Below are 17,339 nucleotides of genomic sequence, written 5' to 3'. Positions count from 1 at the left end.
GGCACAAGACTGGGAGGGAGGGGCTTGTGAAGGAGTCAGCTCTTGGGGCTGACCTGGGGTTTACTCTCTCTTATAAAGTCATGGGGCTTGGGAGGGAGCCCTCCAGGTTTTGCCCTCCAAAGATGACCATCTGAGATAGCAAGGAATCTCTTTGGATTGCTCTCAGGGTCTGGTGTTTTACCCAAGGGTTGGTTGGGGAGGTATCATAAGCTGACATCTGGCCCTCAACTGGACCCACATCAGGTGGTTCCCCCCCACCTTTGCTTGGTCAGCCCCAGGCCTTAAACATTTAAATAGGTTCTAGGTCACTATAGATGGTCCTTGTTTAACCCAATTGATTTTGTCCGGTTGCATTATTTCATAGTTGGTCAACTACATGTCAACCTCAGAAGCACCTACTTCTCTCTAGTGTTGGCTGTGTGGGAATGGTACTTGATGGAATTGTTTGCATATACCCTTCCGGGGTATTCATTTCTTTTTAAAATAACTGATGCTTAGCTAGGATGAAATTGTTACTCAGAAATTGCCTAAACCCTGCATCTGGAGAAGTGAGATATATCCACAAATGCCCACACTAAAATAAAACCCAATTAATTTTAAAGGTGCTGCTACATTCTTCCTTTCCCGCCCCCCATCCCCTCGTTTCTTTCTGTGACACTCCTACAAACAGCATTTCAAGCAAATCACATCCTAGAATAAAGAACAAATTTATGTTACTTCATATACCGTATTTTCTGGCGTATAAGACGACCCCCAACTTTTCCAATTAAAATATAGAGTTTGGGATATACTCGCTGTATAAGACTACCCTTCTTCCAGCACATACCAAATAAAAAAATTTTAAAATCAGATTTGATTTCAATATGGTAATTTTAATTCAAATGCTTATGACATGCAGGTACTTAGCAGGAAAACCTGTTGTATACAAAGCCTGCTTGGATTGGTCAGCTCTCCCTGCCTGCCCAGCCCTCCCTGTCACCAAGATTTTCTTCTACCATACTTGTACAGCACCGCCCTTGCTACTTTCATACGGTCATCACATACGGAGGGTATGCAGCCGCTGACGTTTTTGAGCTCCCCCCACCATATCTGGTGACCGCAGATTGTCCAGTCTGGCTCAGAAGTTTCTGCCCTATAAGACAACACCCGGCATATAAGACGACCGCCGACTTTTGAGAAAATTTTCCTTGGCTAAAAAGTAGTCTTATATGCCAGAAAATACAGTATTTCTTTTCATGAACTGTTCCCTGATGTTCAGTTCAGGCCTCAGTATAATGATGTAGCATTTAGGGGAAAAGATGCAACCCAGCAATCCAGCACTGGAGGAGAAGATGGAAAAGACCTGTACAGCCACCATATATTTCCCCTTAGTGCTTAGATATGTTGGAAGAAAGGACACCCAAACACTGAAAAATACCAGCATGCTGAAAGTAATGAATTTAGCCTCACTGAAACGGTCAGGTAACTTTCTAGCTAGGAAAGCCAGAAGGAAGGTGACAATGGCCAATGAGCCCAAATAGCCCCAAACACAGTAAAGTATGGAAGGAGAGCCCTCATTACATTTTAGTATAATTTCCCCATCCAATGAGTGCATGTCCACATCTGGAAATGGAGGAGAAGTACTTAGCCAAACTATACATATACTTGCTTGGATAAAAGTACAGGACAAGACAATAGACTTTGCCAGACCTCTCCCCACCCATATACTCATCTTGGATCCAGGTTTGGCAGCCATGAATGCCAAAACCACAATAATGGTTTTTGCCATAATGCTTCACAGGACCACAGAGAAGACAATACCAAAACCTGTTTGTTGGAAAAGGCAAATGACTTTTCCAGATTGGCCAATGAACAGCAAGAAGCAAAGGAAACAAAGGAAGAGGGAGGTAAGGTTAACATAGGAAATGCTTATGTTGTTTGCTTTGACTATGGGAGTGTCCTTATTTTTCACAAATATTCCAAGCACTAAAGCTGTGAGCAAAGAGAAAGAAATAGCCAAGATAGCTGAGGTTATTCCTAATGTTTCTTTGTAAGAAAGGTAGTTTAGTGCCCTGGAAATGCATTGAGTTTGGTCCTCATCAGGATGCTCATCTTCTGGACATCTGATACAGGCAGTCATATCTGGAAAAGAAGGAGTAAATGCTTTAAAATCTTGCAATTCAGTTAAATGTGAGTTAGAAGTAAATATAAGAAACATAAGAACACTTTCTATGTTTATTTCCTGCATTGGATAGCAAATATCCTTGAATGGGTTGGTCTTTCAGCCATGGAAATTCTGTTCCACAAAAGTCTGTATCTTTCTGCTCTTGTGGTTCCCCCAAAAAATTCTGCATTGTGCTAAACTGCTATATTGCAGTGACAGTGTGCTTGTCTACACTAGGGGTAAACGTTCAAATGATGTCCCCAACCTGTTCTACCCCATTCCCATCCCAGGATCCATCCCACTACCTTTCTCTGCAGGGACATCAGGCAGCTGCTGCCATTTACCTCAATGTCCTGGCCAGTTCCCAGCCCAGAATTGTTACATAATTTTTCCCCTCCTTGGTGCTGCTACCATTGGTTCACTGTTGCTTCTTCCAATGTCCAAAACAAGGTAACAAATCACAGTTCAGTGGTGGTGAGGAAGGAAAAACTGTATGTCATGTAGCCTTATTGCAGCATATTCAGGGGGTTTCCCTTGTGTAGACAAGCCCTAAATTATTTCTTCTGTAATTTGGGTCCAGCAATGAACTCACCAGGAAACCTGAAGACAAAACTATTCCTTCTCATCTTTAGCCCTCAAGCTTCAGCACAGAAATAATATTACTGACATACCAATATTATTTTAATGTCAATTGTTATTTTTAAAGTAATAATTATACTTTTAATGTTGATAATGCTGGAAAACTGCATTTGTATTTGCAAATTGCTCCAACACTAGTCCTAGGCAGACTGAGCTCTTAAATGGACTGGCACCAGCTGGTTCTAATCAGAACTTCTCCATTGCTGCTTGGCAAGGAACCTGGTTGAGTGTCATTATTCTGCTCTTCATTTTATGAATTCTCAGATTTTGGGGCTGTGCTGCTTCCCCAATTGTGCCCTCTGCCCCTTCACAGGTGAGTCCTACTTTTGCCCCTCTTCTGGATGAAGCTGCTTTTCAACAGGCAGAACTTTATAAGGGTGTTGTGCAGGCTGCTCTATACCTGGGAGACTTGCCCAAATCCCTTCTTCAAACTCTTCATCTAGTCTGACACTACGCCCTTCAATTGTTTACGTTGACAAAGCTGGTGGGAGAGCAAAAATCTATGGTTGAAGCAATACTCAAAAAGCAACAAAATACAAACCACAGACCATCTTCTCCCTCTCCATCCATCATCTTTTGTTGTTGTTAACTGCCTTGGTGTTTATCATGACCCATGGCAACCTGTGGGATCTTGTGACTTGATGAAATGACTGCCACATTGAAAGAAATATCAGAGATACATCCTCCAATGAGTGCGATCACATTGTTCTGTTTGTGACATTTGAAGTTGGGGACAAATCTATGTTGTGAGGAAAGCAGGCTCAGGGTGGATTTGTATGTCATTTTTGCTGCATAATAGCTGTCGAGGATGTGGAATCCCAAAGAAATATGTGATAAAATGTTGGGATTCTCATTCACTTCTTTGACAGCAAATGCCAAAGCCAAGATATGCTGGTAGTTCTTGGGAATGAACTGTAATAAGAGTTGCAAAGTATCTATTTTATTAAGCAGCAATAAGAACTGCAATGTCATCAAAAACAAAAATCTAATTCCACTCCTCCTAATAAATTATTCCCAGCTTGCAAGATGTAGCATAATGTTGCATAAGATGAACAGTGAAGGAAGATATGGAACAAGCCATTTGCAAATTGTTTCTCCCACAAACAATCAAAAGGGTTTTTGGGTCATTGTAGTTCTTAATAACTGACAGCCTAAATTTACAGAAGTCAGTTGCTTTGCATACAAATAACAATAAATAGCATTAAATAGCATTTTTCAAGAAAATTCTCAAACAACTGGATTAATAGAATGAGACTATTCAGTTCACTGACATTTTTTGTGCTTTTACTCAGTTTATCATAATCGTTGAGGATGTGCATACATAACCATTGCAACAAGAAATAAAATAAGAAATAAAAAGGACATAACATTCATTCAAGCAATTAATAGACACCATCCGTGTAACATGAAATCATAAACACATTCAGTGGCATTAGCCGTAAAGAGACAAATTTCTTGAGAACACTTTATCTAGAAAGTATATGGGACAATTTTTGAGGTACTATAAATTGACCTATATTTGAAACAACTTCACAGGTAAATCATATCAATGCATGATGACTATGGGGCACTTCACAAAAACGAGCATAAATCTACACACACATATATGCACTTACCTCTAAGAGACAAGATTGTGTTTGCAAATGCAATTTCTATACACAGCCACTGTCAGGGAAGCAAAATGGACTGTAGCTCTCTCCCATATTTGCTTTAGCTTTCAAGTAATGTCATCATTGTCTTTATTTGAAGTCAACAGGCTACTAAGTCACCATATTAAAATACACTTTAAAGTATGCATGTATTTACACACACACACACACACACATTCATACATGCACAACAGATTCAATGTTTATTAAAGTACATATAATATAATAATAAAGTAAAGTGATTTCGGAACTAGCATATCTAGTGGTCTATCTGCTGGACTAGTATTCTTTCGGCCTCAAAGGAAGGCAATGGCAAACTCCTTCTGAACTAAACTGGTGGAAATAATCAAATTCAAAAACATGGCCACTTGTCCATAACTGACATGGTAGAATTTCAAGCAAAAGACCCAAGCTTGTTCCTATGTAAGGTGGGAAGAGCTCTGGAATATTACTGGTAACTTCATCCAGTATAAGACAGTGATATTTCTGAAATTTAATGCAAAATGAACAATGTAATGAACAAACTGGAAGTGCATGAGGCAGAGTAGAAAAGGAGATGAGAAAGAAATGGTATGGAAAAAACGAAGTGAAGGGGTAATCGGCACTTTGCCTATTCAACAGCCCATCTAAGAAATGTGCAAGATATACTAATTGTGATGTGGTGAAAGGAGGAAAACTTGTCAGGGGTTAGGAACCCAGACATGTAATGTAGAAGCAGGGCAAAGTCAAAATAGAGAACAATGATCACAAAGTCCCAGTGCCTCACAAATAAAGTAATTACTCATTACTGAAGCCTAATGTCATATTCTCGGTTATTATGAATTAAAAATATTGCAAGGAATAATATCTTACATTGATTCACCAGTCAATATCTGTTCAGGCTGTTGTATGAAAGAAACATGATAATGCTGGAAGCTTGTCAGAGAAACAATTGCACCGATGACAAATTCACCTGGCTGATAAAATTTATGAAGAATGGGACTGTGTGACATGACAGTACAAGCACCAACTAGAAGTTGTCTGAGGTAAAAAGATGATAGAGTGATGACATCATGGCATCATGCCCGAGCTAAAGAAATGCACATGCGCCACAGCAGTACGATATGAGAACGCACTCGGCAAAAGCACCCATTCAAAGGGGGTGCTGTGCAATATATGTTCCCGATAAGTTGTCATACCATTAGTACTTCTCTAATGCAATGAGTCCCATTCCCAGCTCGTTCTGCCGCAGAACGTTTTCAGAATTCAATGGGAACGTTACTGGTTCTGATGCGATAAAGTTCCAGGTTACCTGACCTGGTTGACAGTTTTGGTACAACTAGCATCTTGCTCCAGTCCCCTTTTCCAGGATGTTGTTACTACCTCCCCGCTCTATATCTGCCTCTGTGTACCATTTCCCTTCCAGATAGACTTCCTTTACTGAATGGGAGAAACAGCTGATCATGAGCAGAAAAAGCACTGTGTGGGCTGTGAAAATGGCTGCCCACTGCCCACCTAGGGTGGAGACACCCCTCAAGGCCCAGAGATACCCCACCCGAGGGCCAGAGAAGCACCCATACAACCCAGAATGTCACCCGCTCTGCCCTCATGGGCACCTGTGCAGGCCCAAGGAACATTTGCAGGGGATGGGGTGCAGACTGGGTGTGACTCCACTTTTCTGAGGGGTCATCCAATGTCCCCCCCACACACACACACACACACATCCCCACCAATGATGCCACAGGCTAGAATGAAATTGTTTCCCAGACTTTTGCGCTACAAGTTATATCCACAAAATCTCAAGCTAAAATAAAGTGCTGCCAAATTCTCTGTTCCCCCCAACCCCTCCCTTCATCCTTTTTGTGACACACCTACCACCAGCATCTCAAGCAAAACACATAATAGCATAAAGACACAAATTGATGTCCTTCCATATATTAATTTTGATGAATAATTCCAACTCTATGATCCTATGATTTGTAGTTTCTCTCCCCTGTAATTATTGGAACATAATTGACCTGATAACCCAACCCCAAGGAATATCTGTATATCCAGGGAGAGGAAAATTTTATTATAAGAGTCTTCTCTAATGCTCAGATCATGTCAGGATAGGGAAGGTAGAATGACAGGGCACTGTCATTCTAAAACCTGAGACTGATAGGTTACAGCAATAAACCCATTCTGTCCTGTGGTTTTGTCTATAGGTGACATTTATGAGGTTCTCAGTCACTGTTCAACTCACCTCATCAGTCTCCTTTCTTCTAAAATCTTCCTTACAAAGAACACAATCCAACCTTGTTACACCTTGGAAACCTTGGAAAGTTTCTGCAAGAGGTCTGAGGTGCATGGAATAAAGGCAAGAACAGTTTAAAGAAGTGATGAATTATAAAATAAAGGAAAGGGAGCACTGGGGCAGCTACCTTGTCATATTGATGAATCAATGTAACTATGAAATCAGCAATTATTAACAAAGCTAATGTGAAAAACTGAAAGGAAGTTGAAAGAAAGAGCAAAATGTGGGTCTGGAAGGAAGATTTTGTTATGAAAATTATATTGTTAGTGCTGCTCCTTAGTCTTCTGCCTCCTATTGTGACTGAGACACTTTCCGTTCTTCCCATATTAAAGACCCATCCTGTTCAATGCAGAGTAAGTGATTCCCTCTTTACTTCACATGAATATTTTCAGCCAGGAGACCTTCTCATCGGAGGAATATCTTCCATGTTCTTTCTTTCATATTTTAAAACTGATTTCAACAAACGGCCCTCACCACTTTTAACCAAGAAGCCACTCATGTAAGGAACTCATGTAAGGAATTCTCTTGTTCTCCCTATAGCATGTATTTATTTATCGGATATAATCTAGGAACAGAAAATTAAGCGACAAAATATTTGATGAAGTTGGTGCCTGAAATATAATCTCAAAAGTAACACATTTAGGTTCTTCATTTTATGTCTCTGCTATGACTTCTTCATGATATGTTTTCTATTTAATGAGAATCAACTTTACTTTTGTCAGTACATTATTTCAATGTCATTTAGACATGGAACTTATAAACATCTGTTCTTCAATATGACATGTTTGTTTATTTTCTTATATCCCATTCATGCTTTTTACTGCTTCATTGCCATTGATGTTATCTCCATCATTCCTTCCTACCACAGACTCCAGTGGTTTTAACTTTTTTCTTTATTCAGTAATAGTACTACATTGTATATGTCTGCAGATACTTACCTTATAGTTTTGGCCCTGTGGTATTGGCTTTTCTATGGTATTTATTCTCCTATGGTTTTGGCATTAAATTTGTTTGGGCTTATCTTTCATCCAAAAGATTGCACAGGAATTTTTCAGAATCCAATTCATTCTTATTTTTAATTACTGCAAATTAGCAGTATTTGCTTAACTTGATCATTAAAAATCTCACCCAGGACATTCTTTCCACAGTTGTGAATTGACCAGGTGTTTCCACTCCCCTTATTATCCCATAGTGTGGTGATAATGATGCTACTCTATATGATAAGACTATTGCAAGAATAGCTGCTAAGTACTTTAACCAATGTAAAGCAATATATAAATACCAAACGTTATTCATAGGAGGTTTGCAAATGCTGGCCAACATACTTTTCATAAGCCAATTTCTGGTTAATAGCTAAGAACGGCTTTGAATTGTATCTGCAAAGAGATAGATGGAAAGCTCTTTGTGGCTTTAATGCATTGTTGCATGGAGAAGCTGACATTCCTCCGCAAAGTATGAAGATAGACATTAGATGTCTGGACAAAAAGTATATATTCCTTCATCCGCACAGCAGAAATAATCCAGTTTCTCACCATTTTAACTCACATTGCTCACTGCTATGGAATTCTGGGAACAGTAGCTTTGTGAGACATTTAGTCTTCTTTGTCAGAGAGCTCTGGTACCACAACAAACTACAATTCCAGAATCTCATAGCATTGATCCATGAGAGATATCAAACTGGATTGTTTTTGCAGAGTGGCTGCAGCCTCAGAGGCAGTAAAATAATCAAAGAGCAGTTTGCTTTAAGAAAAAAAGGAGGGCAGCATGATAGCTCTGCTAGGAATGTATAACAACCTCTTCCCTTCCTTAAATATCTTAATATACAAGTTACGTTATGTCCCTACACACTGCACAACGAAGTTGTTTGTCTATTTTTGCCCTTCTGTGTCTCTGTGCATGCTTAGCTTCAGGGGGAGGGGGGAATCCATTAGATATATATCACACAAATGTACAAACTATGACAGTGGGGAAAGGTGTAATGTTTCTGGATCACACTGGAAGTCAGCTCTCTTGTGGGGGCTTTCAATCTTCCACAGGCTTTCTCAACTACAAGCATGGCATTGGTAAAATTTCTCCACAACTTTGATCATGAATTAGCCATCCCACATGCCCAAGACTCATCTCCCTTGTGCAGATGCTTCAGTGTTGTATCATCCGATTGATAGGTCAAAGTTAATGATTACCCTCTCACATCAGTAAATGTTTCACACCTATGGCTTGATACTGCAATTCTCCTATCTATTTCTTCTTTATTCCTATGGTTTCCCTGACAGTCTGGCCAGAGGTTTGGGTGGGAAGGATATATCTGTCTGTGACATCTATGGCTATGTCTGATGTCTAATTTTGCTGGTGAAGGGGAAAGCTAAGGAGGGAGGAAGGAGAAAAGAGCAGGAGAAAGGAGTAATATGATATGGAAAGTTAGGCTAAACAGCAGTACACTCATCAAAAAGACTGAGTGGTACACATGCAGCAGCAAAAAACTCAACATCCATTTTGGTATGGGGAAAGACTGCTAGTTTGTAAGTGGTGGAGACCATCCCAAGATAGATTAATGGATCTGTTGTTTCACTTTTTTTTTCTTTGCTTTTCTTTCTGGTAAAATTTAATAATTAAATGTGAAGCTATGCAGTATATGACAATTTGCACTGAAGGCAGAATTAGGTCTGGAATATGTTTATACAATGAGAAAAACTGCTATTCAACATAATTTTGAAGAACAACCAATATTTCAAGAGAGATCCTCATAGCTAAGAAACCAAACTTTTCAAAGATGTTTCTACAAGAATTTTTATTGTTGTTATTTAGCATGTAATGTTTATTGCAGTGTGGTACCAAAGAACTATCAGCGTATCCTAGCCTTGGTATTTGCAGTCAATGAGATCAACGAACATCCAACAGTTTTACCTAATGTCACCTTAGGATTCGACATCTATGAGAGCTATAGCAATCCACACATGAATTATAAGACCATACTGGAACTGATTTCTAGTCAGCACAGAAGTGTTATCAACTACAAATGTGATGTCCGGAACAATTTGATAGCTGTCATTGGAGAGGTATTTCCTGGGAGCAGCTTTAACATGGCCACCATAACAAACATCTACAAGATTCCAGAGGTAGGTATTTTGGAAAGAAGCACTGAGATGTTACAACAACCATAACGGAAAAATCACATCTTTCTTAGTTTAATTCTGTATCAGGGAAGAATTTGTAGTTTAAAGGCAAAAGTAGGGTTAATGTACTGTACATATGTGTGTAAAGGAGAGGAAGGGAGGGAGAGAGAGAGAGAATGAGAAAGAGAGATCACTTCAAATAACAAACCATTTCTTATTTGATCTTTGAAGGGAAAAAGCCATTAATTTATCCAATGCAAAGTCCAGATTTTTCACAATCTCTTTTAAAACAAATTTTCATGGAGGAGCATTTCTGTAGCTTAAATTGCTGAGCATACAAAAAGATTACATATACTTGTATGTCAGTCTTTTGGGGGAATGTACAAAGAATCATAGAAGGTAAAGTACCATAGAAACATTGAGAGTATGATAGTGTTGCTCCCCAAGAAAGCCTTGAGACTGTGTAATTATTGTTGCTGCTAGCGGTGGTGCTGGTTTTACATACGAATAAGAGGAGATGAATTATTATCGTCGTCGTCATCATCATCATCATCACCACCACCACCACCACCAAAAGGAGTTATTTGGGGGTAAGCATGCACAGGGTTACCCTGAAAGTCTGAATCAAATTCCTTATTCCTTATTTAATGTATTAAACCAATTAATGCTTTCTCATTTCTTAACATACTCATGGAGTGCTGTCTATGCATATCTCCTCTGAAAGCAATAGTAGTGTTATCAATGAAACCAAATAGGTATCTTGGGGGGGGGGGGCATGTTGTGTTATCAAGTCCAAGCCATATAACACAGACACATAGCACACCATTATCCTGTTTCACTTACATATGTTCATATTCTCTTCTAGTTCAAAATTGGCTCCCTTCACCCAAAGCTTACTGAGAAAAAAATATTCCATTCCTTGTATCAGATGGCACCAAATAGCATCCATGAGTACACTGGCATGGTTCAGTTATTACGTCATTTCAGATGGACGTGGGTTGGGATCTTTACTGTGGATTATGATGTTGGAGAAAGATTTTTACAAGAATTAGTGCCACGGCTTTCCCTGAACAAGATTTGCTTGGCTTTTATAGTTAAAATGCACACGATGACTTTTGTTGATGGAATATCAGAATACCATTCTGAATTTAATAAAATTTCAGGTGTCATTGAAAGCAAAGCCAATGTATTTCTTGTCTATGGTGTTACTATAGTAATGGATATTCTGAATTGCTATTACCATATAGCCTTTCTTCATTCACCCATAGGTAAGGTATGGGTTGTGACAGGGTTTTGGGAATTCACAATAGCATCCAATCAAAGATGCTATGATATACAGTCGTTCCATGGTATGCTGTCCTTCACAATTCCTTCAAAAGAACCTCATGGATTTCGGACTTTTCTTCAGAATATAAATCCTTTCTGGGCAAAGGAAGATGGCCTTATTAAGGACTTCTGGGAGCATGCTTTCAACTGTTCATTGAGAAATTTCAACATGCAGATGGGTGGAAAGACTAAGAAAAGCTGCAGTGGAGATGAGAAACTGGAGAGTATTCCTGGGCCTTTATTTGAAATGAAAATGCTTGGTCACAGCTATAATATTTACAATGGTATCCATGCTATTGCACATATTCTGAACATGTTATATAGAAAACACATATCCAAATACAATACACGGGTAGCTAAAAAGGAGGTGACACCATGGAATCTGCAGCCATGGCAGGTAATTCACTCTAAGTAGAATTTTCCTTTCTTACCTACTGGTATGTTAGTATGCAACACTCTTTCAAACACCTGATATATATCCTCAACGTCTTATTAAAATGGTTATTGTAGGGCAATGGATGTGTCTCTATGTTAAGGCTGGATCAGGTACATCACATTCTGCCATTACAATCCGAAATGTTGGAGCATTAGAATGCATATCTGACACACAGAAAAATACATTAATGTAGCTTGTTTGCAGGATTTTAGATCTTGAGCAGATTGAGAAGTACTGTCTGTTTTCTGCTCCGTAGACACTACTATGGTTAAAATATATTTCAGATTATTTCTCCATTTCTATTTTTAAAAATGCAATTTTCAGTCATTGCTGCTCGCTCTTCTAATAATCAGTTCTTGTCCAAGCTCAAAGATGCATTCTCCATTCCTTTCTCTGTCTCTTTTCCTTTCTGTCTCAGTCCCTAAGGATTATTTCTTTTCCCTTCTCTCTTGGCCTGAGCACAATTGCCAGGATAGCACGAGCTCACCCAGGTTATCTCTGGTATGAGGATAAGCAGATATTCACACATCTGTACTTGCACTGGCCCATGACCTAAGACACAGGACCTGTGCTCCACTCCTTACCTTCCCAGCAGTTGATCCAAATGAGAAGCCTTCCGGTCGTCCCATCTGATGCAGAAATGGAGCACCTGCTTGCACCCATGTCGCCACGTGCCTCATTTCTACATCATATGAGATGACTAGAGGGCTTCTCAGTTGGATCTACTGTCAGAATTATAGGAGGGGGGGCTGTCTGAAAAGTCCAGTTTTGGAACTGAGTTTCTTAGAACCTGTAGAAGATAGTGGCTTATTTTTATACATGAAATAATATAAATGACTCTTGAATACATCCTTGTGGCTCTCAGGGTTGCAATATCTTGCTTTACCTTTCTCCTTAGCTCCACCACTTCTTAAAGACTGTTTCATTCAACAACAGTGCTGGCGAGACAATATATTTTGGAGAAAAACAAGAATTAATTAGGGGATTTGATGTTACAAACTGGGTAACTTTCCAAAATCAGTCTTTTGTTAGAGTCAAAGTTGGAAAGCTAGATACTCAGGCTTCTCCAGGAAAAGAATTAACAATTCAGGATGAAAAAATTGTGTGGCACAAAAAATTTAACCAGGTGAGAAATGAACTGGAAATGCCTAGTTCCACATTTATATATGTTTAACTCGTTATACTGACGTGATGTTTTTAATTTGGCTTTTATAGTTTTACTGTTTTTAAGTATCTTTTATGAACCACCTTGAATCCAATTTAAGAGAAAAGCAGAACATTAAACAAATAAATAAATAAATAAAATTAAGTAAATGATGAAGAGGAATATAATAGATGTTACAAATGGATCCCTCTTAAAAGAACAATTTAAATAGGATAGTATATATCTAGTTTTTATTTTGAATTCTTCAGCATTCGATGTAACCTGAAGGGAAGGAAGTCACAATATATCACAGCAAGAAAGGGAGCAGTTTAAATCGTCTGTGTAGGCACAACGTATTCTTATTCATGCCACCAAATAAAGCCACAGCTAATTTAAAGCAATAGATTCAGCACATTTTCTCAATCCTTGATGTTTCAATATAGGTACTTCCTGTTTCTCTATGCAATGAAAAATGCTATCCTGGTTACAGCAAGAAAAAGAAGGAAGGAAAACCATTTTGCTGTTATGATTGTGTTCGATGTCCAGAAGGGAAGATTTCACAAGAGAAGGGTAAGAAGATTTCAGACTAGAAAAAATGGAGGCATAATTATTAACGCTGTCAAGCATATCATGAATCATATAATGTCTGAGAAGATGAAATGTGTTTTCAAAGAAATAATGTACATACCTATCTGGCTTAAATAAACCAGATTCTGTCTGATCTTGGGAGCTAAGTGCCCAAAAGGATTGTTAACAGATAAAAAGCTTTTTGGAAAGTCACAACTAAAAAAAACCTATGTTCTTTATTTGATATGGATACCGCATCTGCATACAATTCCACTCATCCATTCAACCTTGGATGGAGGTAATGTTTACTAAAGATGATAGGCTGATGGCCCTAATGTAAGGAGAATGCATGAAATTTTGAATGCATTTCCATTCAAGACAGGCCTATGATGGTTTACCTAATGAACAACTTGCTATCTAGTGAGCTCAGAGTTGGACAAAATTTTAGACAAGCCTTTTTTGTCTCAGAGATCCTAAAATGACTAAAATATATCCCTTATTTTTCTAGATATGGGTGACTGCAGTGAATGTCCAGAGGATCACTATGCAAACTTCAACCAAAACCAATGCATTCCCAAGGTTATAACCTACCTGTCATATCAAGACCCATTGGGGATCACTTTAGCCTTGTCTGCTATAGCTTTTGCTCTAATCACCATTTTGGTGATGGCAATATTTTTGAAGAACTGGGAAACCCCTGTCGTCAAAGCCAGCAACCCACACCTCACTTTCATTCTTCTTCTATCTCTCCTTCTTTGTTTCCTCTGCTCCTTGCTTTTTATTGGTCAGCCTAAAACGGCGATCTGCCTACTACGGCAAATAGTTTTTGGCATTGTTTTTGTTGTGGCCCTTTCTTGTGTGTTGGCCAAAACTGTGACTGTAGTTCTGGCATTTATGGCTAGCAAACCCGGATCCAAAATGAGAAAATGGGTAGGGGGAAGGCTGACAAAATCTATTATTCTTTTCTGTTCCTCTATTCAAATCAAAATGTGTGCTATTTGGTTAAGTATTTCTCCACCGTACCCAGATGTAGACATGCATTCACTGAGTTGTAAAATCATAGCAGAATGCAATGAAGGCTCCTTGATTATGTTTTACTGTGTCTTGGGCTATATTGGCTTCCTTGCCATTATCAGCTTCTCTGTGGCTTACCCAACTAGAAAGTTACCTCACAGTTTCAATGAAGCCAAGTTTATTACTTTTAGCATCTTGGTCTTCTGCAGTGTCTGGTTGTCCTTTATTCTAGCGTATGTGAGCACAAAAGGGAAATATATAGTGGCTGTGGAGATCTTCTCTATCTTGATCTCCAGTGCTGGTTTACTTATTGGCATCTTTTGTCCTAAACTCTACATCATTCTGTTCAGGCCTGACTTGAATAACAAAAAGCTATTAATTAGGAGAAAAAAATAAAGAAACTTGGGTTTGAATTGCATGTTTTTCAGTATCCCACATTTTTCATGCGTGTGACCCAAGGTGTCTTACAATATGAATTTTAAAAGGATACATGAATTAAAAACTAATAATATTTTTAAAAACCTACCAGTACTTTAAAACAATAAAATATCATTTTAAAAACAAGTCAACAACAATAAAGATGGAACATTAATACCTAATTAAAGACATTTCCACATGGCTATTTAGACTGCATCCACACTGCAGGAATAATCCAGGTTGATATCACTGTAATGACCATGGCTCATTCTTATGGAATTCTGGGAACTGTAGTTCTGTGAGACATTTAGCCTTTTCTTTGAGAAAGCTCTGGTGCCACAACAAACTACAATTCCCAGAATTCCACAATATTGAGCCATGGCAGTTAAAGTGGTGTCCACCTGGATTGTTTCTGCAGTGCAAATTCAGCCTTAGGGGTGAAATGGACAGGCAGAAGATGGACTGGGGCTGCAGCAAACACATGCCAAGCCATGTTGAAGCTGGCCAGAAAAGGAGCAAAAAAGATCCACCTGGAGTCTAGGCATGATCTCAGTGGTTCTTTGGAGAAGCATTTGGTCATACTTTAACTATTTTTTTAAAATAAAAAACATGTTTCTAGCCCTGGTAGCATCAGACTTATAGGAAAAAATGTACATCCATTATTTAACCTAATTATTTTCTGAGGGTGAAATTAAGGTTAGAATGTAAAAAAAATGCACCTCCATGCATTGGAAAGCAAACACCAAAGTATCTAATCCTAACCTCAAGCACATTGTTGACAGAGCCAAACAGACATAGCATCTTGCCAAATGAAAATGTGCATGTATAGCCATATACTGGCAAAAGGATGGCTTTTTCTGTATATGAAAAATGAAACATAAATGTTAACAAACAAACATCTGTCTTAAAGAAGAGGGAATACTCTTTAATGGAAGTGAAATACTGTATACAGAATGTTCCTCCCAACTTCATCCTTAGTGCATACTCCATTTAAAACAGCTTACATCTTCATAGTATCTGTCCTATTTAGAATGGGTTGCTTTTCATGTGACAATGATTGAATCTGCACTGCAGAAATAAAGCAGTTTGACATCACTTTTACTTTTACGGCTCAGTGCTATGGAATTTTGGGATTTATAGTTTTTAGGGCACCAGAGCTCTCAGACAGGGAAGGCTAAATATCTCACAAAACTACAAATCTCAGGATTCCATAACACTGAGACATGACGGTTATAGTGGTGTCAAACTGCTTTATCTCTGCATTAAGAATGAAATAAATATGAAACAAAAGATATGAAAACTTATTTCCTCAATCTTCTTTTTTCTACTGATGTTTCTGAATAGGTGCTACCCATTCCTACATGTATTGAACACTGTTGTCCAGGCTACATCAGAAAAAAGAAGAAAAGTTAGCCGCCATGTTCAATAAATAGGTATCTAGAAAAGTTAGGACTGGTGGCCTGGACCTCTAAAAAGACATCCTGGAAGTATAGGCCTGGCCTGGACCCCTGTCCATCTTGGGGGAAAGTCAAGCTTCATTTCAAATTACAATTTGTAATCCAACCCCAACCCCTCCTCCCAAAAAAAGAAATGGCTTCATTTATATGTTCAGAAAATCATCAGTTCCTAACAATTTTGCTTGCCTCCACCGAATGGAGATCTGCCAAACTAGATCAAACTGATCAGATATGCCTCTCATGTGAGGCTTCAGTGATGTTGAGGCAACCCATCTGGATTTGAAGAGGGTAGATGGTGTGTCTGAGAGCCTGAGACTTCTAGAAAGTATGAGAGCTCTGTGGTTACTTGCCTAGAATTAGTAAATGTATCCACTAGGTTTGCTAGACCTTGGGTGCAAAAGCTGGGGGTTACCTTAACCTGTTTCTTCAAATTCTGATGCACTGGTCCAGAACACACTGCAGGAATAATCCAGTTTGAGACTGTTTAACTGCCCTGGCTCAATGATAGAGAATTATGGGAATTCGTTTTGTTTGACATTTAGCTTTCTCTGTCAAGAGTCTCGTGCTACAATAACTACAATTCCCAGATTCCCTCACTGAGTCAGGGCAGTTAAAGTGGTCTCAGACTTGATTATTTCTGCTGTGGGTTTTTGACCCTTGTCTTACTTTTGCCTTTGGTGTTGTTTTTTCCAGTGGTCCTCCGGAAGGACCGTACCATGATATGCATAATCAGTCAGTCAGTTTATTGTATTTCAAGTGAACCACCATTTAATACAATAAAAAAATGTAAATGTTTATGTAAGGCTGTGTTGTATTTGTTCCAACAGCACTGATATTAAAAAACAAAACACAACAAAGTAGTTCGCTGTGTTTTGTACTATAGCAATCTGAGCACAAAGAGACCTACTTTCTCCTCTGTATTATCTTCATGTTTCAGAGCCTTCCCAAACCACAGAGATGGGAAAAGAAGTACTGTGAATGTCTCATTCCTTGGGGAAAATGGCAGGGAATGGATATCTCTAAACTGATATTGGCCTGTTACAGACAGTCAAAATAAGCTGCTTCCGAGTACAGTGGAGGTATGGTGTTTCAATGATGCATGCGTCCTAAGGTCCCGAAGCACACACAGCCACGCTCCAGTCCTTGGGCTGGGTCTGGCTTG

General features: G+C 38.9%; 1 protein-coding gene and 1 pseudogene across 1 annotated transcript; one reads left to right on the top strand and one right to left on the bottom strand.

Annotated features, from left to right (window-relative positions):
* Positions 1 to 660: 660 nt before the first annotated feature.
* Positions 661 to 2,119, bottom strand: LOC121933768 (annotated as a pseudogene).
* Positions 2,120 to 5,406: 3,287 nt separating this feature from the next.
* LOC121933767 (vomeronasal type-2 receptor 26-like) lies at positions 5,407 to 14,699 on the top strand. The gene is made up of 6 exons (XM_042473759.1): positions 5,407 to 5,456; positions 9,528 to 9,819; positions 10,682 to 11,089; positions 12,477 to 12,704; positions 13,166 to 13,292; positions 13,798 to 14,699. The coding sequence occupies exons 1-6, from the start codon at positions 5,407 to 5,409 to the stop codon at positions 14,697 to 14,699; spliced, it is 2,007 nt and encodes a 668-aa protein (XP_042329693.1).
* Positions 14,700 to 17,339: the final 2,640 nt, after the last annotated feature.

Source organism: Sceloporus undulatus, chromosome 6, assembly GCF_019175285.1.
Source record: "Sceloporus undulatus isolate JIND9_A2432 ecotype Alabama chromosome 6, SceUnd_v1.1, whole genome shotgun sequence".
NCBI classification, from domain to species: Eukaryota; Metazoa; Chordata; class Lepidosauria; order Squamata; family Phrynosomatidae; genus Sceloporus; species Sceloporus undulatus.
This window is presented reverse-complemented; position numbering and strand designations above follow the sequence as displayed.

Bases quoted from the DNA above. Each gene is read 5' to 3' on its own strand.
- LOC121933767 (XM_042473759.1), top strand. From the start codon at position 5,407: ATGGGACTGTGTGACATGACAGTACAAGCACCAACTAGAAGTTGTCTG. The intron at 5,457-9,527 runs GTAAAAAGATGA...TGTTTATTGCAG, and splicing joins CCAACTAGAAGTTGTCTGAG to TGTGGTACCAAAGAACTATC. The intron at 13,293-13,797 runs GTAAGAAGATTT...TTATTTTTCTAG, and splicing joins GAAGATTTCACAAGAGAAGG to ATATGGGTGACTGCAGTGAA.